General features: G+C 35.1%; 1 protein-coding gene across 2 annotated transcripts in view; it reads left to right on the top strand.

Moving 5' to 3' along the window:
• Positions 1–27,100, top strand: part of TTBK2 (tau tubulin kinase 2) — an 83,311-nt gene that overhangs the window by 22,470 nt on the left and 33,741 nt on the right. For both annotated transcript variants that reach the window (XM_052694084.1, XM_052694083.1), the window contains exons 3-9: positions 134–281; positions 4,581–4,654; positions 5,704–5,844; positions 9,369–9,473; positions 23,448–23,513; positions 24,057–24,149; positions 25,106–25,231. In XM_052694084.1, the coding sequence (XP_052550044.1) occupies positions 134–281; positions 4,581–4,654; positions 5,704–5,844; positions 9,369–9,473; positions 23,448–23,513; positions 24,057–24,149; positions 25,106–25,231 (753 nt within the window). The remainder of the gene's footprint in view (positions 1–133; positions 282–4,580; positions 4,655–5,703; positions 5,845–9,368; positions 9,474–23,447; positions 23,514–24,056; positions 24,150–25,105; positions 25,232–27,100) is intronic.

Below are 27,100 nucleotides of genomic sequence, written 5' to 3'. Positions count from 1 at the left end.
TCTAAAATCTAGAATAATAGTGTTTGCAGTTTGGAAGACAGTTGGAAGAAGTGTTGCTGTTTTGTTTCTTTCTGTTTCTGCTCCTCCTTTTCTAATCTTTTGGTTTTTTTTCTTTTCTTTTTTCCCAACGTAGCTAAGGAAAATAGGAGGTGGAGGATTTGGAGAAATTTACGATGCGTTGGACTTGCTTACTCGAGAGAATGTGGCACTGAAGGTCGAGTCAGCTCAGCAGCCAAAGCAAGTGCTGAAAATGGAAGTAGCTGTGTTGAAGAAACTGCAAGGTAGGACTGTACCTCGGATATACAGGAAGTAGCATGTCAGTGTATCTGTTAAAAAAGAATTAGAATCACAACGTAGTCGTAGTTTGAGTAAGTACTCTCCATGTTGTCTAAGTTTTTAATTATTCAGCCTCTGGAAGTTTTGCTACAATGAACCTTTTCTTTGAAACAGGATGAAATGAGAAAAAAAGATGAAAAGTTAAATTGCTTTCAGAATCTGTGTTCAGCTGTACTTTATTCTGGATCTGTTTGCTCTCTTTATCTTTTTTTTGCTCTAGATTTTTTTTTTTGTGTGTGTACAGAAAAAGGAGACATTTAAAAAGAGGAAACAAAAATACCTATTAGGCATTGAATTGCTGGTCCTTCATGTAGCACCAGTGATAAGAATACTCCTATTTCTTTTTCTCTTGTCAGTTCTCTTGCGAAGAGTTTTTTAAGCTTGAAATTGGAAGCATAATTAAAAAAACAACAACAGTGTACAGGAAACAAGAAACAACAACAACAGTAATAAAAATCAGCCCCAAACCACAAATTTTAAATCCTGTAACTCATAGAAAAAGTAATTATTAGTATCTAGAATACTTCTAGGGTTCAGTTCCTTGACTATTCAAAATTGTGGCTTTGGGTACTCACTTCCAATGTACCTTTTAATACTCAGGTCTGAAGCTAGTAGCACAAGTAAGTGTGCAAAGGTGTCTCTTCACTGCTTTTCACAATATTTGAATAAAAGGAGTGTTTAAAAAGTGACTTTTTTCTTTAAACAATTTATTCTGAATCTGGAAGACTGTGACTAATCTGTTGGTCTCTGTCAGCAGCCAGATTTTTTCTGAACTCTGAGTTCGAATAAAACAAAATCTGCATGACATATGGTGCTGCCTAATCAGCTGTAAAGGTCACATTGCTACAGAAATTGACAGCCTCTATAGATTTAAGAGGGCAAGTATGTCACGTGTGACAGTGTTAACAAACTGTTCCTATGTTCGTATCTTTTTAAAGAATTTCACAAAAACATCTATTAATACACAGCTGAGTAAGAAGATTCAGGGAGTCTGTATTAGTTTTCTTTGAACATCAGCATTAGTCTAGCGATGTAACTTTAATACGAGTTGAACAACTTGAATTTTAATTCGAAATACTATATTGGAACCTTCTAATTTGAATTTAAGTACAGTGAATTTTGAGTTCAATGGTTACAGAGGTTCTTTTTTTTCATTGAAAATTTTTAACTTCTTTAGCTTTTTTGCCTGAAATGGTCGTTTCCAAATATTGCTGTTGGACCTTACAAAACTTATAATATTTTGTGTCAATCTTACTTTGGGAATTTAACTCACTAATTCTACTGAATCTTAGTAAATGCTGTCTAGATGCAAAAAACTGAGTAATGACACACCTGAACAACAGATCCGCGGAGGCAAATAATTCACATATATTATGCAAATAAAGACCTCTCAGGTTTTGTTAATTATTTTCTCAATAGTTATTGAAATAATTGGAAGTTTTTACATAAATGAAAAACTGATTTAATAAAAGTACTTTAGAAGACACTTTTTTTGTCAAACCTTCCTTATATGAAAACAATCTAAATAATATTATTCGTTTACTTTTTTAATATTTAATTGTTCATCTCCTTATTTTTAAAAATACAAAACAAACAAACAAAAAGAAGAGAAGGCTGTGCTTTTATGATAGTAACGCAGGAAGTGACCGTTAGTTATTGCTGTTCAGACTGCACAGTACAGTGCAGCTGCTCTGACTTTAGGTGACGAATGTTGTGGGTAATCAGGAAAGTGACTTTGGTAACTGACGAGACAAAGATGAACTTTATGGTAATGTTGAGATCTATATTTCACACAGATATGTAGCTTGATTTTTGTGTGAGTGTATTTTTATCTGTACTTGATGGATTTTATCAAATGGGATGTTGAATTATGGTAGAGCAAACCAGTTTACAGAAAATCTTGATGCTTAGGAGCCATTTCCATTAAGTTTTCTACCTTCGTAAGTTTTCAAAATGCTAAAAATCTGTTGGAGAAAGAAAACCAAGAAAAATGGATAAGTGGGAGTAGAGAAAAACTTATTGTAATTGCTTCCCAAATAATATATGTTTTGTTTCTTGTATGGTATTTTTTTCTTATTTTTGATTAATTTTTTTTCTTCCATAGGCTTACAGATTTAGAAAATGCGACATTGTAGACAATTAGTTTAGGATACTTTTGTTACTACCTTCTAATAGCAAATGTGCAGTGTCAAAGCAACTTTTATCTTGTTCTATCCCTTTTTGCCACATGTCAATATAAGTATGTATGTGTATTCTGTTCCCAAAGAGCTCATGCTGTCTTACTTTCAAGGTGTTGTAGATACTTTGAACATAAATCAGATGGAATGAAACTGTCATGAAAATCCTTTTCTTGCACATATTTGGAAGGTTTCCTCTGTGACTAGTAGGTAACGAAAGGCATGGTGTTGCCCCACTGTTAGTGTAAGGTGACATTGTTCAGAACTCTCATGATGTATGGGGCTGATTTATTTAAAAATACGTATAATCTCATATATTTTCTGGGAAAATTGGGAAGAAATAGGCTTAAGGAAACAAATAGGTATAATGTGTCCCAATCCAGCCAAACAAATCTTTCAGTCTTTATTAGAACTGTACACGTTCTCATGGTTATGATGATGCTTTAGAGCATTTCTGTACTAGAATATTATTTCACAGCAACTGTGAAACTGAAATGAGCATAGCTGTTGGCAGAAGTGCAGGGCTGTAGTATTTTTTTTTATTATTTTTGCTTTGAGACATTTTGAAAATTAAAGCAGTGTGGTCATTCTTTGCAGGAGTGAAATGAGTCATAACTTTGTAGATATGCAGTGAAGTGAATAATAAAAAACTTCAAAGAAACTCTTATAAGACCCTGGTCTATCAAAACATGCTTGAATATATGAGTAGCTGTATGATTTATCTCATAATTATGTGGGAGGAGTATGTTGACTGATACGGCCATCTATTACATTCAGTTACCAATAGTTTCCTTCATTTATTTGGTTATTTACTTTTTCATGCCTATGATGCTGTCGCTTAATTCTTGTTGGCAGAATACTGTTTAACTCTTTAAATACAGTTTTTTAAAAGAAATCTGCTGCAACAGATGGTTGTTCTATTTAATCATGTTGTTAGGCCATCTGTTCACACAGTCAGATCAGAGAAGACAGATTTGTCGTATCTCACTCAGCGAGAGTGAGACTCCCTCAGTTGGTTTCTGTCTCACAACCTTACCGACTCTTATCTCACTCATTTACATCTCTGCAGCATAATTTGATGATTGGTTCCCTCTGGTGTGGTCCACAAAACTAGCTGTAGTGATACAGTGCAGCTTAAGGAATGGTTGTTGGTGCTCTCTGGCTAGAAATCTTTCCAAGGCCATAGCCATTTGCTGCAGCCTACTCATGTTTTTTCTCCTCACTCCTCTCCACTCACAGGCTTACAGATGTTTTATACTTAGAGAAAAGGATCTCAAGGTATCTGCAAAGGTGTAATAGGTACACAATGTTACACTAAAGTGTAAGAGAATTAGGTTATTTGAATAATGTGTTTAGGCCCTACTTCTGCCCTTTGTCACTTCTTCAGTTTTTTAATGAAAGTTAGTTTCCAAAGAATTTACCACACAGTTGGAATTGAGGCTTCAGATAAAAGGGATTTACTTGGACAAACCAAGTTTTGGACACTTACTGGAGTTCTTAGATAAGTCTCACCATGAAAAAGTGGACTGATGTGATTCTCTGAACTTGTTACTTCAGTATATCCACAGTGACGGTAAAGTGAGTCGTGAATGTTTGAGATATGAATTCACTAACTGGAAATGGAAGCAATGAATATACAAAACTTCATCTTGAGAAATGTGCTGTAAATCTTTCATAAAACTGTGTTGTCCATGCTGCTTTCCATCTCACTTAAATGAGTGGAAGAAACAGAAAAAGCAGTGTTATTGTTTGGCACTTATGTATTTGTAGAAACTGTAGAGATTTCTTTCAAAATCAGTTTAGAAATTATTTTGAACCATGAGATTTTTTTGTTTCTTTGCTTGTTTTTAAATAATTATGGTTAAATGGTGTTTGGCAGGGAGCTTCCTGGGGAGCTATTAAGTAGGAGCCTGTTCTGTTAAATGAGCTGGAAGTATTCAGAAGTTGTAAAACTAAGTTCTAGGGTTTTGTCTGAGCTTTTCTTGTTACTTACTAGGAATATAAAAGAGAAAAAACACATATTTTCATTATTATTGCCTAATTTGTTTCTTCTTATTCTTCCTTCAGGAAAGGATCATATCTGTAGATTCATTGGATGTGGAAGGAATGACAGATTTAACTATGTGGTCATGCAGTTGCAGGTAAGTGTACCAAACAAAGCTCAAATGTTTGCTTGTGTGATTTGTTTTATTACCCAAACATTAAAATAGTATGAGAACAGTATAATTTTAGAGAATAGCAAATGAAAATAAAACAATTCAAATTTAATAAGTTGTAGGGAGCTAACTTAAATTGACCCTCTCCTTGTATCGTTATCTTTCACATACTCTCAAAGAGGAGAAAGTTTCCATCATTAGAAAGGTTTGATTATTGAAAGGAAGAGGTTTTCTGTGATAATGCGCATTCGTTTAAAGACTTCATTTGGAGGTAGTCTAAAATATAGTATGCTTGTCTTTTCATCTTGTTAGCATTTTTGGATGAAAGTTTAAAAAACAAAAAAACAACCAACAACTCTTCGCAAGTCTATAAAAAAAAAAAAAAAGGATAAAATATGTGATTAATACTTGAAATTATGATATTGTGGTTCTGCATCATCTTGATTAATATGAATGGTGGATGAAGAAGAGGCTGGCCCTAGTGGATATGATACTGGAGAAAGAAATGAGCTGTTAGTCATATTGTTGATTGTTGGTTATTTTGGTAGACCAATTGTTCTTTGATGTCATAGGAGTGTATTTAGTGCATTATATGAATATTTTTCATCTGTTTCATTAAATCATCTAAGATATATTAACTAATTAAGTAAATTACATACTTTTCCATAAACAAATGAATGTAAAGTTGTCTTTGTGGGTATTTTCTCTCTGACTTTTTTTCAAGTATCCTTGATGGAGAAATATGTGTGCTGTTTTCTAGAGATTATTTTGGTCCATGTTATTTAGCTGTAGATACTAAAGATACTAAAATTAATATTTTTAAAAATAATTTGTAAATTTAATATTGTAGATATTTGGGAACATCTGCTCATTAGCTATGTTATTCTTGAATATGAAAACAAGTGATAAGAATATTCTATGGTCAACCACTATAGCTAAAGACGTGATGGGAAGACTTTATGCTGTCAGTGAATGTTGATATTAGGTTGTTTCGTTTTGATTTGTTTTTTTTAAATGTCCTTTTAATTTGTCAGGGTCGAAATTTGGCAGACCTGCGTCGGAGCCAGTCTCGGGGAACATTCACAATTAGTACCACTCTGCGGCTTGGGAGGCAGATCTTGGAATCTATTGAAAGTATTCATTCTGTAGGATTCCTGCACAGGGACATAAAACCGGTAAGTCTGACCGTTAAAACAACACAGGCAAATATTATGTGGATGTTGGATGGCTATGGAAATAAGAATGTGTTCTATTCTACAAGGGTGGCTGCAAAGGTAATGCCTCCCATTTTATAATATTGGCGCATGACATCAGAGGTGAACATCACTGATGTGGCAGTAGAGGTTGAACCTTCCCACCACTACTCCATTACTTTTTGTTGCCATGCTACAGATGGCAGCAGAGGGGCAGTTTGACAAAATGGTGGCTGACATGAAAGTGTGTGTGAAGCAAAGTGTGTAATTGAATTCTTCCATGCAGAAGAAATTATACCCATTGACATTTATTGATGTTTGCTGAATGTTTATGGAGACCAAACAGTGGATGTTATCACAGTGATGCATTTCAGCAGTGGTGACAGTGACATGAAGGGCACGTCATGTTCTGGATGGCCATGCATGGCTGTCACAACATGAAATGAAGAAAGTCTCAATCGGCTCACCCACACAAATCACCAGATTATGACAAGGGAACTGTACAGAGCTGAACTTCAACTTCAGTGTATTAGAAATGATGTTGGCAACACTGGAATATTGCAAAGTTCATGCCATGTGAGTCCCACGAATGCTCATACAGGAAGAAAAGTACGGTGTATGTGATTTTGTCATGACCTACTCAACGAATAAGAAGCTGAAGGTGACAGTTTCTTGGATTACATCATTACTGATGATGAGGTACAGCATCACCACTATGAGCTGGAATTAAAACAGCAGTCCATGGAGTTGCAACATGAATTTCTTGTTGAAGAAACGGTTCAATATATGGCCCTCAGCAGGTGGTAGAATGATGTGTATTGTATTAGGATAGGAAAGGGGTGATCCTTCTGCATTTCCTGGAGCCCAGACAAACCATCGATTTTGAGCACAACGTCATGATGCTGACTAAGCTGAAGGCTTGAATTTCCCGAGTCTGGCAAGAGAAGAAGACAGTATTTCTCTTGAAGCATGATAATACCAGGCTCCATACCAGTATGAAGACTCTGGGGCACATTGCCATTCTTGGCTGGACTGTCCTATCCTCCCTTCCCCCACTGCATAGTGAGGATTGGCACCTTCTGACCTTCTGACTCAAGTCTGTTCAGGTAGATGAACAATGGACTCCATGGGCAACCTTTTTGTAGCAAGAGTGATCTCATAGCAGCTTTGAAATAGTGGTTTATCTCCATTGGGACAGATTTTTACAAGCACGGGATGCAGATTCTAGTACCTGTTGTCATTTCCACTGAAATAAATGAGGCATTACTTTTGGAATGATCTGTGTGCATGATAAAAGGGAAAAATGAGAAAAAATAGAAAAGTAGATGCTTATTTACCAGAGTAGAATTTTTCTATTAATTAATGTTGTTTTGCAATGACAGTAACTTGTTCTTTTTCACCATTGCCTTGAGTACTTAGACCTCCTTGCAGTTTCCCACAATTAACACTAACAGCTCTTATCTGTAGAGTGTTCATGTGTTGATCACACATAAGTCAGTACGTGGTTTCGATTGATTTTTACCCTCCATCTCTGAAATGGAGCAACGCTTATATGTATATATAAATACGTAATTAGGTAGATTTTGGGGGGAAAACCCAAACAAATGAATTTGCCATTGTAGCTTTGTGTTTTTCATCAGAGAGATTTTCTGTTCTTCAAACTTTGCTTCAAAACTTGTGTTTTGCAGTTTACTAAAACAGTCAAACTTTAGGAGATAGCATATTGTATAATTGCTTACTTCTAATGAGAAGCAAGCAACAAGCGTTTCACCTTTTTGGAATGTTGCAATGATAAGTCTTCCAGTGTGGATCTTATCTATTATAACCTTTCAAATTCATCAAACTGAAGCTTTAAGCAATTCTATACATTAAAAGAAAAAACAATTGAGCAATCTTCCCTCCTAAGAAATACTAGTTGCATTGTTCAAAGGGATTCCTAAATGTTCCTTTTATCTTGTTACAGTTCTGCGTATTTTTTGGCTTCTGTTATGTATTAATGGCTGGTACTGTTAAGGTGGAATCAATGCATTTTTCTCCAACAAGATTTTCCATCAATCATTGACATTACTTGATGTGCATTCCTCCCTGCAATTTCTTATCGCAATAAGAGTTGTTTAGCATGTCTAGCTCATCTCTGGCTTCCCTGCACCTTCCATGATTTTCTATCTAGGTAAAAATTAGGAAATGTTTTGAAAAGAGCTCCCTTGTCCAAAGGTATATTTTAATTTCAACTTTTTAGCTCTGAATGGTTATACCAATAAGCAAATAATCACTTTGCTATTTTGTTTTCTTTCCCTTGTAATAGCTATGGGTTACTGGCAAAAAGAGTTCAGGAAAGTAGTACATGTATCATTAATAATCAACTAGGAAGTTGTGCTCTTTGCTGTAGCAGTGGAATCTGATACAAAAGATTCCCGTAGATTCCTGTATATTGCCTATTTGCTATTTTCTGGAATCTCTACTTTTTCTTTCACAAAAGTGACAGATTAAAGTTTGAGTATTTGCTACTGCCTTGTGATATTTTGCAGCATATTTTGAAAACTCAAGATTGCAATGTAACTACTCAACCTTTTTTGTTCTGGTGCAAACATACATTTGTGACCTCTTTCAGGTATTCTTTTCGGATTTGCATGAGATACATTGTTCCCCAAGGCTCTGATTTTTTCCCAAAGATAGGTGAAATCCAGTCTGGGTTCTAAAGGACTTTAAGTACTGCGAAATCCCTTAACACAAAAACAGAAGTAGTTTTTCTAGAGTTAACTTGGTGTAACTTCCATCTTGCTCAGATGTATAGTTTCAGTTTCATGTTGCAGAATCATTTCATGTTGTATCTTTTTTTAATGTTATGTAATTTGAGGGGATTTTGTGGGAGATGGATTTGAAACAATTCAGCCAATGTGTTGGGGTTTTTTTACAGGTTTAATGTGGAATGCTAATCCAGAGAAACAAAAAATTACTTCAGAATGAATTATCTCCATAAATCCTCATGACTTTCCAGCTCTTACTGATTTTAAGTTTCCTTCTCTCACATAAAAGAAAAAATGTTTGCACTCTTTATTCTGTATTCCTTGTATATGTTATTAGTGCATTTGTTTAGGTGACCTTGTTAACTCATAGATCAGTAGGGTTTTTTCTTGTTTTTTTTTTTTTTTTAAATGCTCAGATCAAAAAATATGAACTAGTGAGGTGGATGGAAAATTCTTGCTAAGAATGTGTGGTCTCTAAGTAATAAGGTGAGGCAGCAATCTATTTGGGCCTTCTAATCTGTGGTTCAGATATGGCAAACTGAGTGTCTGATGTTCTTAATGTTTTCTTCAAATTGGATAGGAGTATAAAAGAACTGAAAACATGGAAGGAAAGGTAGAGAAGTAGAACATGGATTTTCTGTGATGGTGCAACTGTGTTAGTATGTACACATTAAAATATATATACGTGTGTATATATTATATATTGTGTATATACATATTGTATATAAAATGTATATCTCTATTTGTTTTTCTTCCTAGTCTAACTTTGCAATGGGACGTTTTCCTAGCACCTGTAGGAAGTGTTATATGCTGGATTTTGGCTTGGCACGACAATTTACGAACTCATGTGGGGATGTCCGACCAGTAAGATTCTTTTCAAAATTATCAATTGTTGATGTGATTAATTAAATGTGGTAATACACCATTTCTTTTTTTCCTGGAGAAGTGTATGAATGGCATTGAACTGGTTGCTTACATAAACTTGACAAGCATGATCCCAGATCAGGAATGCCAGCTGATGTATGGGTTATGTTAAAAGATTGGCAGTTAGAGATGAATCTTGTTTCTGGTTTGAAACGCAGCCTACTCCATGATTTTTATGGGTAGTGAATCATTTGATTTGTGAAAACAAATCTGTATCGGAGTAGTGTATCAGCTCTGAATTTCACTTGGTAATGCATATTCTGTATTACAGAAAAAAATATGAGCAGGAAAAAAAAAACCAGTGAACTGAATAGTCTTGTGAAAGGGAATGGCTAAATAATTAAAACAGTGATAGGACACTGATTATAATATTAGCAGGACATAGCTAAGTGTTTTTGTTATTTGTCAATGTGATGCAGTTGGGAGAAAATTGTTGAGAAAAGAATATAAATGAGGACATTACAATTTAAGTACAGTAGAGCCTCCCTAATTCACTGGTGGGAGTCCTTTCAAAATTTCCAAGTTTCAAATCAGTATCGTGATACATGGCAATGTTTAAATGAAAAGTATTGTCTTTATTGATTTAATTTGTTTTTATAATAATGAATACTGTGCTGTTGAATGATTCATTGACTAATCAATAGTCAATATTGTGTATTGTATTTATTAATGTGGAACAGTGTGAGTGATAGAATCTACCTGTACAGGATTTTCAATTTGATTTTTCCTAAGGAGTTGGGAAAGTGGCAAACTTTTGTGTGCAAATTATGAGGTGTGTGAATTAGGAAGGTAAATTAGCGAGGTTCTGCTGTACTCTATTCCTTCAGCCATAATGCTGGACACTGCAATGAAAGCAAAGAGCAGGGGAGACCAACAGAGTGGCTGCTGCTGTTGGAAAGGTGAGCTAAACAATTTAAGTAGTTTTACATTTTTTTTTCTATTTATCAGTGTTCTTGTCTTCCGTATGTTTGTCTGCTTATAATGGTTTTTTTTTTTAAACAGACCTTAATTTTGAAAATAAAGCAATTCCCAAGATTCTGTAATTTCAGTATGTACACAGGAACACGCACAGTGGTACTATTTTCAGAAAGCGAGTAATAACAGATATTATTATAATATTTCTGCTTTTTTTTGGTAACGACACAACTCTTGCTTTTTGTTTTTCATTGCAGTGCCCTACAGTGTATCTGAAGTAATTATTCAGCTTAATCTATCTATAATTTTCAGACTAATCTATTATAACTTTCAAGGGTACGGTTCAAAGCAGTCAAGTTTGTTAGGACTGCATTTTCCTCCAGAAATCACTGACCATCTGCACTGGCTAATGTTAGCATTTTGATTCTTCAGTGTTTTTGGTACTCACTGTATTTTTCATTACCCTGAGGTGTCATATGTAGACAATCTTTTTAAAGCCCAGAGGAGCAAGCAGTTTACAGCTTATTTCACTATTCTATTCCTTAGTAGGATTTGCAATAGCATGATTTTCACCTTTGTTATAGATTACAAAAAATGACCTTCATTTGTTTTGCAGCAGGCTCTATGACTGGTTTTTGAAGGTTAAAAAAAAAAAAAAAAAAAAAAAGACTTGAAGGAGATGTATTGTACTGCTTGTCCATCAAGAATGTGATGGAATCTATGTTTGCCTGGATCTTATGTTGACTGCAAATACTTTTGAGATACAGGTGTAGGTGGAATTAGGATGAAGAGTATGGAAATTCTGGGAATAGTCTATGACTACATAGGCTTCTGAAACACATTTTTCTTGTTAAGATGGTACTAGGATGCAAGTATTTTGTGTAGATATAGAATGAAATTCTAGAATGTAGGTTAATAGGACAACATGGGATTGGTGGCAGGAACCTTTTTTGGTAACTGCAAAGATTCAAAGAGTGAAAAACGCATCTGGAAAGTAGAACAAAAGTTGCTGGAGATTATATAGGCTGTTATGGAAGGAGCAAATGATTTGGAGAATAAATTGCTAGAGAAAGGGAGGAAATGAAAATTTGAATCAATAGTATAGATAAGAAATGACTACTGCAAAGTGGGGTAATTAGAATTTAATTGTAGGGAGCCAGTTTCTAATCATCAGGCAAATACATTTAACACAATGTAAATTCAGTATGCTTATGCTCATGGTCTACTTCTGTTTTAATGTGAAGGTTAACTGCGAGTGTTCTTTGAGGTGCTATTAAAATTACTACAAAGGAAACAAAACAAAGGAAAAAAAACAGCTATTCTTCACTCTCAGAAAGATTAATCTTTCTCTTATTGAGCATTTAGAAATGAATTTGAGTTCTTAATTTAAAATCTGTATATTAAACTACCAGGTACTGTCACAGATCTGTTTTTTGTCATCTCTTTTATATAGACTGTAATTTTGAAATAACAGAATTGTGTTTGTTATACAAAAAAGAGAGTGTAACATGAAAAGCTAAGATAAAACAATTTGAAAAATATCCATGAGAAGTAGGTATCTAGGATAAAACCTTTTCATCCCAAATATCTCTGGTTTTTTTGCTACAGCAGACACATCTTACTGACTGGCAGCATAAAGAATTACTCAAATTAACATGCAGTCCCTTGAGTTTGGTGATTTAGACTGCAAATGTGAATGAAGAAGGAAACTTTTTTTTTGCCCTCTGAAAGAGTGGTCTAGTATTGGAATGGGCTGCCCAGGGAAGTGGTGAAGTTGCCATCCCTGCAGGTGTACAAGAAATGTGTACCTGTGGCACTGAGGGAGATGGTTTAGTGGGCAGATGGACTAGATGGTACTAGAGGTTTTTTTTCAAGCATAATGGTTATATGGTTCTATTATTGTTTGATCTGTATGTTCCCTCTGAGAGTATCGGAACTAGCAAGTTAAAGGGTAGTCTAAGGAACTCTCTTTTGCCCACTTTTTGGGTCAAAGGAAGAGTTGCTCTATGACTGTTTTCCTCAACTTCCTCCTGTCCTCCCAGTGAATAGATTTTTGGTTGTTATTCAGTTGTTATTTAAACCAAATAAAAAGCTTCGAAAGAGTCCTCTTCCTCATTGGTTTATTCAGCATGACCTTAATATCAAGTGTGTAAACTTTCCAGTAATTATTTAAAATATAGATTAAAAAAACACATTAGCATATATTCAGGAAATATTTTAGATCTAAATTGCTATGTTTTATTTAGAAGTTTGAAATCTTAAACCACTCCAAGCTGGAAGTTGTGATTTTTTTGAACAACTAGGAAATGTAGTACAGTTTTTCTGATAGGCTTTGCGTTAAAGGAATCACAAGATTCTTACTTTGAACATCAGCAGAAGTATTTAAATCTGAAGGAAATGAGTGTCCACCAGTATTTTCTGACGAGTTATCCATGCTCTTTACTGCTACTGTCAACCACTGAGTAACAGACAGTAACAGAATTCTGAGACCTGCTAAAGCAGAAGATGCAGCAGTGGCTGTGCAGACTGACCCATAGAAAAAAGCACAGCAGGAAGAATGCGAATGCTTAGATCTTTTTATTCTCTGGGCAAATGGTTACAGAACTGTTCACATCAAACCACAAGCTGAACCACATTCAGATGTTTAGGTACAAAACCAGTTAAAGGCTGATTGTCTTTCTTTAGCGCTCTCAGGTTCTGAGGATTTTCCAGCAAGTGAATTTTTATCTTGAAATTTCACTTTTGTACAATGACAATTTCACTTTTGGTGTCCTGGAAATTACTTTAAGGAACTGAATTCCACACAAAACAAACAAACAAATAACAACAAAAATATACACAAACCCTCCTCGAATGCTGTGCGGAGATGTGTTGCTAAATGTTAAAACCAGGCATTAAATACATTTTGAAAGCTTTCAAAGTCTATCATAGTTCAGTTAAATACAGAGAATATAGAAAGAAAATATACATTGTATATGCGTAGTCTTATTTTGTATGGGTTTTTTGTTTGCTTTTCCTACTTTATGAAGATTTTGAAATGTTATGTGTTTGAATTACATGGTGTTTCTTGTAATATTCTGGATGATTTTGATTGCTGAGGAGGACTAGAGAATGCTTCCATCTTTGCTTAAGACTTAACTTGTCTTCTTGGCATAAGAAGATAGAGTTGTGGATTGTTTATTTCTGTGGTGAGAATGGAACAGAGTTCTTGTGGTACTGAAGGATTAAACACTGCATTGATTAAATCATAGAATCATAGAATCACCAAGGTTGGAAAAGACCTAACAGATCACCCAGTCCAACCGTTCACCTATTCCCAATAGCTCCCACTAAACCATGTCCCTCAACACAACATCCAGCCTTTCCTTGAACACCCCCAGGGTAGGTGACTCCACCACCTCCCTGGGCAGCCCATTCCAGTGCCTGACCACCCTTTCTGAAAAGTAATACTTCCTCATGTCCAGCCTGAATCTCCCCTGCCGTAGCTTGAAACCATTCCCTCTGCTCCTATCACTGATGACACGAGAGAAGAGGCCGACCCCCAGCTCACTACAGCCTCCCTTCAGGTAGTTATAGAGAGCAATGAGGTCTCCCCTGAGCCTCCTCTTCTCCAGGCTGAACATTCCCAGCTCCTTCAGCCTCTCCTCATATGGCCTGTGTTCCAGACCCCTCACCAGCTTTGTTGCCCTCTTTTTTAAGATGGGCAAGAAAGTGGGATAATTTTGTGAATTAAAGAAGCAGCAATGAAGCTACAGTGCTGTAAGAAAAAAGATCGCTGTGAATGTTTTGTCCTTTCTGAAGGCCGTTTGGACCCACATACATTAAAGGTAGATGCTCATACATGCTTCTCAATATTCTTTTCAAGTAAGTGCTGTTAGAATCTGATCTGCAAAAAGTGTCATTACTTTTAAAAAAAAAAAAAAAAAAAAAAAGCCAGAGAGGCTGTCCACAGACAACACCAACTAAAACTGATGCTCTTCTCTATATTTGCCCCAGTGTCTATTTAGAGTTTATGTCACTAACTTTTCCCTGGTAGTACTTTGACTGCATGCTTTTATAATAAGTAAGAGACTACACGTGAAGTTTTCAAGAATAGCTACTGAACTTTGCTTAGGGTGAAAGTTCAGATTAAACTAAGACACTCTCATCCACCTGCCATTAAGTTTAAAGAGTAGGCAACACTGCAGTCAGCTTCAAGAGTTGTAAAATTTATCAGGTTTCCATTTTATGTGAAGGGCAAGAAGATACGGTATATCTTCAGCAGTCCTTGATACATTCTCTTTTATCAGCAATACCAATTGAAGCAACATTCAGGAACAACCCAGACATCTTTTAGAATTACAGTCTTAAATGGCAATGGATTACATGAACAATACACCAAAAAAACAAAAAATGTGACTGAGACTTGTGGCATATGAAGTCTATAGCAGATAATTGGCTAAAGTATGTTAACTGGTTGAAGAGACCGTTTTTCCAAACCTGTCCAAATCTACTGAATGTCAGATGCAGCAGGGTAATGGTCTATATCATTTTGTTAAGCATGCTGTTCAGTGGTTGTTTCATCCTATCAAGAAGCACTTTGTTGCTGGCACGTACCTTATGCTATCTTTTCCCACTAATGTTCTTTCAGTCTCTAACAGTGATGTGATTAGTTGAAGACTGAATGTTTTCACTGAAACAAGTAAAAAGATATTTTTCTTCTTAAAATCTTTTCATACTCCTCAGTTCACTTTCCTGTCTTTAACATCCATTGTGACTTACATTTGCAATAAACCTTTGAATTCCCCTTCTTCATTTCATTTTACCTTCAAGTTATCAATAAAACATACTATTTGCTCAATGAAACTTGTGTAAACTTCTCTAAAACTCATCCACGTGCCTTCTCTGTTATGATAAAATTTTCAGCAATCCCTTGGTTATTTCTTTATCATTTACACGGTTTCTTCTATTTTAACCTTCTATTTTGGCTGTCGTTATCGTACGAGTAGTTTTTTGTTTTGTTTTGTTTTGTTACTGGAGTCGTGTTTCACTAGGGATTGCACTGCTGTGTCTTTAGGCTGCAAGTGATGAAGGTGACAAAGAAGTGTTGTGATAGTTGTAGGTGCTAAGTACCTGCTGAGCTTAGCTGGAGGCATCCCTTGGCATGGAGCCCCCGGGAGCTGTGCAGCTCCTCAGGCAAGGAACCCCAGGGCTTTGCAACGCTCCTACAGGGTTCATTTGCTGAGGCTCAGGGAAGGTTCTGTTTACTGCTTTTGTACCTAACTGGCGATGCTGATGCACAATCCTCCTTACTGTCATGGAAATATTCAGGTTGCAGGAAGGCTGATGAAAGAAATAAATTATGTTAATAAGTTCTTATCTATATAATATTTCTTTCCAGCTTTTGTACATTGTTATACTCTAGAGTACTCCCTTCATAAGTTGTCTGGGTTACCAACCATTATCTTATACTGTAATTTCAAAGAAATTACTTAAACGTTTACTTTGAATAGTCTCTCCTAGGATTTTAAATATATGTTGTGTCTGGAGATGGGCTCTTTTATTAAGCTCCATTAACAGAGAACGAATTTGCTTTGTAAAATGTATTTAGAAATAATTTCTACCTTGCAATTCATGTGCAGTATATATTTAGGCTGTTGGTGGATAAATAATTTTGGGAAAAAATGCATGGCAAAAAGATGTAGAGTGAACAAGAGGTAATAAAGAAAATAAAGAAAAATTTAATATCTGTATGCTGTAAATCTCAGTTTATGGGAATAATGTTCTGATTGTGTGTTTCTGCAACAATTAGCAAAAATCAGTTCAGCTCTTGTGGCTCAAATAAAAACAGAAGAAGGAACAGTAGAGATGTATGTGATGTAATTCAGCTGCCAAATAGAACTCCGGGAAGAGGAGAAAACTTTTTACTGTATGTTCTTTGTTTCTAAAACAAATATTTTTATTAATAAGTAATGATTCAGAGGCAGTGTTGGAAGAAAGCACCAGGGTTATTTTCTGGAAACCTGACAATCCCTTCCTGTTACAGTCCACTTCTCCTATTTCACGTCTATAATGTTGTGTTTTCTACATTTTGCTACTGTAGAACAAAGAAAATGTTTAAAGAATAAATAACTTAAAACTACACTTTTAGTTTTTTCTTCACTAAATCTACATCACGTAGACTACATCACGTGAATTTTTGGAAATAGATGAAATTTGCAAGATTTCCTTCTAAGTTTTGATCTAAGTACTTAATAGTTAAGAACTTTTAAAAATAAAAATGTACTTTAAAGGAAACGAACTTTGTTTCAGTGAATGGAGTCTAAGAGTCTAAACTGAGTTATTACAGCTGTGTATATTCTTTATAATTTTAGTCATGTAGTAAAGATTAATATTTAAAATCAGAGATGTTGTATGGAAAGGAATAAGCATGTAGGCTCATTCTTAATCTCCTATATACTCCTTAATTCTTTTCTTCGTATAATCTGAGTTGATAAGACTGGAAAGTAGTTAATTATTAATTTTTTTCTTGAATAACAGGAAAAACTGAAAAAGTCTTAGGTTTTTATGTCAAAATGTGCTATAGGGAAATATTGCCTAATGGTTATTTTCTGGATAGACTAAGCGAAGAGCAATTTGCTTTTTTTCTTGTCATTGTTTTCTATAAGCAGGAATCTGCATGAGTTGGAAGAGCTGTGACACTAGTCATTTGAGGCTGCATGTCTGAATTAATGCTAGTTTACAGGAAAGAAGAGATTTGGTTTGTAGAGCTTTGTGCAGGCATTATTTTCTTCCAGACTATTAGGTTTCAAAGTTTTTGAAGTCACGCATCATATAAGTGGTGTTATATCTACCAGTGTCATGCTATTTACAATATTTCTCTGCCATAACTTCCTTCAGAAAGAAAGAAGACCATTCTTTAAGATACAGTCTTAAAATATATATGTTGAATTTTTTAATAACTGCTGAACTTGATTCTTGCAAGTTGATTGAATTAGTGTCAAAGAAAAAATGAAGGAAATAATCCAGCTGGTGGTGTGCATGATGGTATGCAGTGAAAAAGGCAGGCAGTGAGTTAATGTAAAAGTTGAAAAAAAAAGCACTGTGAATCAAGCTAAAGGGTGACACAAGTAGAGTGAATAGATTAATTTCATGCAGTGTGATATTATTTTGTAACATCTCTATGGAGTATTCTTGCAACGATGAAATTAAAGGAGAAATGTAGGAAAAATAAAACCCAAAAAACAACAAAACCACGCACACTAAACAGCAACAACAAAATCCCAAACACCTAAAGATGGGAATTTCATTGAGAGGAAGAGTCTTTGTGGTTTGGGTGATAAATAGAGTTTACAATCTATTAATATTCTGCCTGAAGGAAAAGGCTGATGAATTGTTGAGATATTAAAAGAATTTAATTCTTATAGTACAGTACTTTGTTATTCTAGGGGTATATTGGTTTTTTTTTTTTCCTTTTCAGTGATGCATGGAACATGGATATAATATCCTAGCAATCAGAACAATTTAATTTAGGAATTCGGATATGTGGTATAACTGTTCAATATTCTAATACAGCAGTTCCTTTATTTCCCTTAGAATGGTTAAATGCTTTAGGGAAGAATAGGCTACAACTGTCTATTTCCTGCTAGGATTTGGTATTATATTTGAAAAAATCTATTCCTTAAATGGTGAAATTGACTATTTTCCTGTTGCTTTATGTACTACTTCCTTTATGCCTTTCAAATGTCACTATTTTCAGCTCTATACTACACCCAGCCTTTCTGACCAGGATCCTAATAGTTGATATTAGCAATTCTAGGGATAGGCATGTGCTCGCTTGCCACCTAAAATGCTGATTGACCAACTGATCGTTGTCTGTTGAGATGGATGTGAGCCATTTCTATTGAATTTTAATTGACTGCCTCTGTGTCACAGTACTAATTTAGGTTCTCTAATCACCAATTTTCATTAAACTTGCAGGAACTGAAAGTCTTTGAGAGCTGTCCTATGTGCTTGAAATTAAAAGCTATTATAGTGGAAAGACAGATGGCTTGATCTAGTAGAATTCCTTTCCTGGTGAAAGTAGAAGCAAACCAAAATGAAAACAATCTCTAGTCTTTTTAATTCTTTCTGAGCTGTGAACTTCTCTGATTTATGAAAAAATATTACCAAATGGTTTAAAAAGAAAACACTTTTTTAATATACATTAACTTGTCAGCCTTAATTTTGCAGTCTTGAAATAAGTCTACTACTGAATTAACTTTGTACGATAGTATCGTAGTAAGTACTATATGTGATACATAAAAACAAGTAAAAAATTAGGATCTGAGTTCTCTCTTCTGCTAAGAACACAAGAATTCTGATAATGCAGTAAAAGCTTTTTTTCTTCTGGAGATGAGAAAAACATTATTTCGTCTGTTTGGAGAAATCCCCTGCTAGTGCATTAGCATGCTAAATAAAGTCGCTGGTCTTCCTCTTACGGTAATTTCTCCTCCATCCCCTGGTGTAAGAGAAATCACATACAGCAAAGTAAACATGCACATGGAAGGTGTGAGATGTACCCTGCGTGATTTTTTCACTGGAATAAGTTTAGGTTTGTGATAGACATACGGTAGATTGTTACCACTTCCAGCCTCCAACTTGTCTGCTTATGAATCAATTTTGAAAAGTCTGCTGTTTTCAGCTAGTGCATATCAATGCTGAAGTGAATACGCTAGATTGAAAATGCTCAGGAGCTTGTTTATGCACCAAGTGTTGCTGTGATGCTTTTTATACCACGGAAGTTGGTGCTAAATTTTGATTTGTTACTACATGCCTGTTAGAATCCACAATAACAAAATTAAATTGTACTGCTAGATGTTAACTCAGCTCGTTACTCAGCATCTGCTGGAACTGTGTAGCAGTATGGAAATCACAGTTTTTTGTTTAGGTAAAATGGAGATCAAGCTGTATGTCCTACTGATAGTTGGTAGGAGATAATTTAATAAGGATTTTTCAGTGTGAGTACTCTGTTGTTAGTGGCTTAAATGGTTTTTATAGAGAGCTAGAAGTATGGCTTTGAAAAGCTATACATTAAAGTGATAACTAATCATGATGTATTACTTATTGTAAAGGCAATTGTGTTTCAGCTATCTGATCTTTGCTTACCCAGATGATCCCTGAATGTTTCATTTTCTTAAAACTGATGCTAATGCATGCTAAGCAGTAAATTAAATTCCGAAGCTTATATCCACAAAAAAAAATGAGGGTGACAGAGGGTGCCATTTGATATAAAGAAAGGTAAATCCTAAAATTGTATTCCCAGTAGATGAACAGAAGAAAGGATTCTTTACAAACGGAAATAGAGTGGCTGCTTCTCGACCTATCCTCCTATTCAGCTTTAGAGATGGTATTGAGAAGGTATTGTTCACTGCCTGAGCTGGTTTCTCAATGTAAAAGCCTAAAGGCACTGAAGAATTACCAGTCATTGACTGGTAGAAAGATACTTGTAGTTTGTCAGATAAAATAGGAAGGAAGTCTTTATTGTTTTTATTTTTTTCATGTTTATTATATAGTTTCTGTGACTGTAGTATAAAAGTAACTTTTACTCCAAGTAAAATTTTCAACAATGCCCAGAGCATTTCTAGTGTTACTGAACTGTGTTAAAGGAGTATGATTTGCTTTCTCTATTGACCCACCAAAGAACCAGTGGATGTGGACAGGTTTGTAAGCTAAGTGTTTCTCAAGAATGTGCAAACAATTCTGCTTAGAGGCAATAGCTCCCTTTTCTAGTAACTCCTGATTTCCTTCATGTAGTTTTATCTAAATATTTTTGAATGTTTCTGTGACAGAGCGATGTCCAGGGAAAAAGGAGACTTAAAAAAAAGAAAGCACTATAACCCACTAAATTTCAAGAGGGGGAGGAAGAAGGGAGGGAACGAGCAGGGGAAAAAAATAAAAATTAAAAAAAAAAGGAAAAAAAAAAAAAAGGACAAAAAAAAAAAAAAAAGAGAGTTAATTATTTTGTTTGTCCTGGGAAGGAACATAATGTGGTCCATTTAATCAGGGATGTTAGTGGAATTCACAGATGCACTGAAACATGAAATTCACCATATCTTTACTGCAAATACATTCTGCAGCTACATGCTCCAAATATTCAATGATAAAAACACCACCAACCTCTGTTGTTGTTGTTGCCGTTTTCCCCTTAACAAGGAAATTTTCCTGTGCTTTGGTGGCATGTTTCTTAGATATCGGATCTGAAAGACATGACTATAAAAGTGGATCTACGAGAGTATTATTTCTCAGTTTTTGTCACATTAACTTGGGGGAAAAAACGAGTTAACATGAGTAGTAGCAGAGAGGCCACTATATTTGAAAAATGTAGTGAATCATTCAGGAAGTTACTATTATTGCCTCTAATGCTTCTCTTTTTCTACATGAACTGTAAGGTGCATGAGGAGCTCTGAAACAGTTTGAGAAGTTTTGCAGATGCTTAGAAGTCTATAAATTCTCTTGTGAATTGAGCGAACATGCTTTGGGCTACCAGACCCATAATTTGTGTAAATTACACAGTATAATTAATTTATTGTTGAGTGGGATTGTAATACAACTTCTAAATAGTGGTCAACTGCTTTACTAAAATGTATTTAAATGTGTCTTAAGAACTGGGACACAGTTACAAATCCTTTTAAATCAGATCTATGGGTACACTTCAGGACAGTAGCTCTTTAGGTTGGGAAAGGATTTAGATGTCCTTATGAAGTAAAGAATTCAGAATTTATTTCACAAACTAATATATAGAAAGAGTTAACATTCATTCTTTTCCCTGACCGGTGATCCTGAGATAACAGAAAGCACTGGAACTCTCCCTCTTCCTAGGGCAAATAATTTCATAGGTATATTTAAGGATGACAGTGGGTTCAACATTCAAAAGTAATAGACTTAATGCACAATGAAATACTTCCATTAGACTTTTCTCCCCAGGATAGTGCTGAAATAGGTTAAACTGTTAATTTCTGCAAACTGAATGGAGTCATTTAGATCCTGTATGCCTTTTCTTACTCTCCTTTTTTTTCCCCCTCCCCCTTATCAAGCAACTGTTTTTGTTTTTGTTTTTTTTGTCTACTTGTTAACAATTTCTTTGTCTACTTGATATTCTAAGAATAAAAGCCTCACTCCATCCTTGTTTTCATATTTTTCATTATTCTTAGAAGAATTATAGAATTAGGTTGGTAAAAGTGAATATAGTCCTTTCTTTTTAACATTCATGCCACAGGTTGAAATCAGTGTTTGTATGGTTTAATCTTCTGAAATTTTAATTCTCTTGTTTACTGAATTTATGGTGTTCTAAAGTTGTACTCTCAGTGCCCTTCTGAAGATGTGCTGTTGATCAAACATTTTGGAAATGTATTCTGATTGACTTGGCAATGATCTGTATTGTTCTCATTTGGATAATTTCTGGTCCTCAGCACTATTGGGAAGGAGAAATATATATATATTTTTAATAAAGGACTTTATTTTCTTCTGAAATTCAGCAGTACTACAGAACACTTAGAACTACTCTGTTTATTACTGTGTGATGTTATGAAGTTTCCACAGCTAGTGTTGTGCTTTGTTTCTGGGTAATGTTCAGAGTGAATGTGATGACTGAAGACAGTAACTCAATTGTCTGCCCTCCTGAACAGAAAATGTGCTCTGAGCATTATTCAACCTTTATGAGAATGTGAGAAATCTAAAATGATCTAAATGTAGAGTATTGTCTGAGGTCCTGGTCATATTAAAAATGTCCTAGAAAATACTTTTCACTTTAACACTAATTCATTTCTCATTGTATCTCTGTAACAGACATTGATTACATGAGCTGTTAAATCGCTTTAAACACCTTGCTGCAGGATTATGCAGGATTTAATCGATAGGTTTACTGACAATATTGGCAGCTCCTGATATACTTAAATGATAGTTCTCAGTATTACTGGTATTTTATTAATATGGCAATGGTTCTGTATTGTGGTTATCTTTGTGTGTGTGTGTATCAAGATTTTTAATGTATTGTGCAGAATTTTGTATGATCTTAGGAATTGTCATAGATCTCAAGTTTCTCACATTCAGTGTTGTAAGAGACAAAAAGAATTATTGATTAGGAAGTGCAGAGTACAAAGGAAAGCAAACTTTGCAGTTCCAGCAGTTCTCTTTAGTGTATACAGAATGATTGATCAAGAAGTGTAGAATGGATTGCATATCTGGCTTAGGCAAAGTAATAACACTACTTTGTAATTTTTAAATTGATAAATATACATTATTATCATTTATAGTTCTTTTTGTAACGTTTTAAATGAAGGAGGGAAGGCTGGCAGTTGACTTAGATGTGTCCATGCAATACCTACAGTGTGAGGGAAGAAAAGCTGGTATTTGGAAAATAGGAAAGAAATAAGTATTTTTAATTAGTGTCAGTTGTGAAACCCTTGTTGGTTATTGTTCAGCCTCAGCTTTCCATGCTATGGCTGGGACATGCACCTGTGGCTGTACTTTCTTTTGGAATTTCTCAAAATTTAGTGGTTTGCTGATTCAGCAAATGATTTGGGAAAATGTTGCATGTGTGTTTTGATAAGTACCTACTTGTGGCATGTATGTATGTGCCATATTGCATTTGAGCAAACTGGAAGTAATTGTTATGTTTTTAGATCCTGTCAAAATGTCGAGACACAGACTTGTACTAGTTAATAGCAGGAGATATTTCATTATTGGAGAAGAAAAGGAAATATTTCTGTCATAAAGATTTATTTTTTTGATGCATGAATTAAACAGGTTGTGATGATTCTGGAGATCAAAAACTGACAAACGTATGATTTAAGAAACTATGATATGTTGCTTTCTGATGCCTATGTAGATTTCCACTGATAACTGATAAATAGCAAAAATTGAAATAAATCAGTGATATTTGATATTTGTTGTGGCTCCACACCCACTTGATAGCTACATATTTAACTGTTCAGAGGGCTTCTTTCTGACGGGATCTTTTTTATTGTTATTCTTTAATAGCCTCGAGCTGTTGCTGGTTTTCGGGGAACAGTACGATATGCGTCAATCAATGCTCATAGAAACAGAGTGAGTATCTGAAACTGTATTATATCCATCTGATGTAGCTGAAAGCAGAAATGCACTTGCTATTGATTTTGTTTTGTATCCTGATATAAGTACATTTGTCTTGTAGAGCTACATACATCTAAATTTGGGGGAAAAGATGATGTAATTTACAGGAATTGAGAGTAAAAAAGGTTTCTGCAAAATAGTAGTGATATTAATGATTATCTTTGCTCAGTTGTACTGCAAATTTTATAGAACTGAGCTCTATAACATACATAATCTCTAACATGTTTTCTTACAATTAAACACCTCTTCTAGTGTAAAAGCTCTTCTAGTAAAGATACTATGTAATATTAGCACACTTCAACTTTTATCTGTATCTTTTATGGAAATAAAATTGTCCGTTCCTAATTATAATTAAATCGTCTATTTTAACAACTTATTTGCAGTGTTTTTTAATATGATTTTTTATGTATAACAATGTAAATTTAACAGTGAAGAGTTTATCTGTTCTTTTGTCTTACATCTTTTTGTAAGATGCATTACAGTAATTCTTTCTCATAGGAAATGGGTCGACATGATGATCTCTGGTCCCTGTTTTACATGTTGGTGGAGTTTGTGGTTGGGCAACTACCTTGGAGAAAAATAAAAGATAAGGTAAACCTGGAAGTGGAACCAAAGAGTATGAGTAAAATTAGTTGTGAATTGCAAGCAGATGCCCTGATAAAGATTCCACAAAGAATCACTGCTTTGTTATTTTGTACATTATTCTTTTGAGTGTTTTCTAGTATTCTTTTTCCTAATGTCATGATATAAAGTACAACCAAGCCTTATGAACTGGGAAACTTTAGTGGGAAAGTGCACTATTACTTCTAGTTTGAAAACATTTCAAAAACAAAAGTTAATGTATACACACCACTGAATTTGTGCTCTTGTTCTCACTTGGATATTTTTTTTATTTCACCTTTTGGACACTGAGCATTATTTATTTGTGAGGTGGGCATTTATTATGTGCTGATGAACAAAAATTAATCAATCAATATGCAGTACTCTTAGGTGAGATATTCCAAGAAAAATGGTATTTAAATTAGCCTATTAGTATTTCTACTTTCAATTTCTCCTGAATTTATATTGAAACTAGGTTACTCCTGTAGTTCATGTGTTAGTAGATGATAGTATGCTGTGCTGTGTAGGTAGCTTCTTTTGGTTTTGATTTGCTCATCTTACACTAAGCAAGATCTTCTGTGATGTATTGCAGTGACCGAATAATCACCAGAAAGTGATTGGACTTCAGATGATACAAGATATTTTAATCTTTAAAGCAGGGTTTAATCTTTGGAAGGGTTGAAATTTCTAATGATATCAGGCAGCATTCAGGCACAGAAGCGAACAGCTTTTCATATTCAATTTGAAGTTAGTATGTTATTCTTGTGTATGTACTGATGGCAATCTCTTATCTTGCTATCTGATTAAGAACTGCCTTCCCCAGTACTGATCAGTGTAACGCAACTGTCTGTCTGGTTAGTATTGTTTTGAATGGCTGTAAGGTGACAATGTGGGTACGTAGCAGAGAACAAAGGTATGCTAACATTTTTTGTATTATTTGCTCCTAGGAGCAAGTGGGATCCATTAAAGAGAGGTATGAGCACAGACTTATGTTGAAACACCTTCCTCAAGAATTCAACGTCTTTCTGGATCACATCTCTAATTTAGATTACTTTACAAAACCTGATTACCAGGTAAACATTTTTACTTTTTTGAATCTCTGGTTTTAAGTAGAATTTTATGCAGTTGCATCTTCAATTTCCTTTGATTTCATTGTCTGGTCTTGAGTGTGGCAGTCTCACTTCAGTGTCTGGCATAATTACAGAGAAGATTATTCTGGGAGTTACTGGAAAAACATCTGAAAGGCAATGCAGTCATTGGTTACAGACTACATGAGTTCATGAGGGAGAAGTCTTGCTTAACCAACTTAATCTTTTATGACAAGGTTACCAACATCTATGAGAACATTACCAACGTAGTAGTAGGAAGCCAGTTGTGGATTTCATCTAAGCTTTCTGTTTCTCACAGTATCCTTCTGGACAAACTGTCCAGACAAGCGATAATGTGGTGGGTGAAGAATTGGATGATCGGTCAAGTTCAAGTGATTGGAATAAATTGATTACATCAGGCTGTTGGTCAGGCACTAGTGGGCTGTGGAGAGGCTTCATTTTAGGACCTGTTCCCTTTAATGTTTTCATTGGTGACTTGGATATAGGACTTGAAGGTTTTGAAGGTCAACACTAAATTGAGAGGAGCTGTTGACTTCCTCAAGGACAGAGAGGCCCTGCAGAGACATCTTGATTAATTTAGAGGGCTGGGCAATAACAAGCCATATTAAATTCAAGAAGAAGTGCTGGATTCTGCACTCCACCCTGGGTCAGGGCAACCCTGGCTGTACGTACAAACTTGTGGAGGAGAGACTGGAGAGCAGATCCCTTGGAAAGGGATCCCTTGGAAAGGGATCTGGGTGTTCTGGTTGATAGCAATTTGGACAGGAGTCAGCAGTGTGCCCTGGCAACCAAAAGGGCCAACCGTACCCTGAGGTGCATCAGGCCCAGCTCTGTTCTGTTCTGCACTGGTGTGGCCTCACTTTGAGCACTGTGTGCAGTTTTGCGTGCCACAATGTAAGAGCATGAAACTATTAGAGAGCATCCGAAGGAGGGTTACAGAGATGGTGAGAGTTGAAAAGGTAAGACATAAGAGGGAATGGCTGATGTCCCTTGTTTAGTGCAGCCCAGAGCTGGGGGGTTAGGTTTCTAAAAGCGATTGTCAGTTGCTGTGCAGTCAGAGATCTCTTAGGTTCAGATGTTGTGCTCATATTCTAGGCTCCAGTGAGTGCTCTTTAAGTTAAATTGATGAGATTGTTTTATAGTAATAAGCACTCAGGCAATTTTCAGAAATCTTGAGCTCAGCACCCTTGATACTTACAGCTGGATCATGACATGAATCCATGCTTTTTTTTTTTCCCCCCACACTGAAGTATTGCCTACGGAGATCACTAGAAAACTAAATAGTCATTTTTCTTTGTTGAAGAGAATATTGCTTGCTGAAATAGGCAGCTTCAGATTGGTGATAAAGTAGTGTATTTTTAGTCACTCACTGTTGACCCATATTTTAACAAAAAATTAAACTAAAAAATACGACTGTTTTATGCTAGCATGTTGGAAACGGCATTTGGTTTTGCATTATAGCAGAAATTATAGAAAAGATTTAAAGGAGAATGCTGTCTAAAATAATTTGAGAGAAAGTGATGAAGGTACAGGAAAAATCGAATAAAGGAGAGTGTGAATGGGACAGAATGAATTGTGGCTTTGTGCAGTTCAGTAGGGTTTTGGATTGACAGAGATAGATAGTATTTTTGAGAGCTCTTAAGAGTAAAGATAAAATGAATGCATTTTGTGCAAGAAAAATAATCCAAACTTCCCATCCATTTTAAGTTAGAAAAAGTAGGTATTTTTAAAAGAGGCAGAGAAATTTCCAGCAACCTTGATAAGAAGAAAGAATGAAAACCAGAGATTTAGCTTTTAGGAAAAAAGTATAATTTGTCAAAATGTTTTGAAGCA

This window comes from Tympanuchus pallidicinctus, unplaced genomic scaffold (genome assembly GCF_026119805.1).
Source record: "Tympanuchus pallidicinctus isolate F22 unplaced genomic scaffold, pur_lepc_1.0 scaffold3, whole genome shotgun sequence".
NCBI lineage: Eukaryota > Metazoa > Chordata > Aves > Galliformes > Phasianidae > Tympanuchus > Tympanuchus pallidicinctus.
The sequence above is the reverse complement of the archived record's forward strand: the minus strand, read 5'-3'. Positions and strand labels throughout refer to the sequence as shown.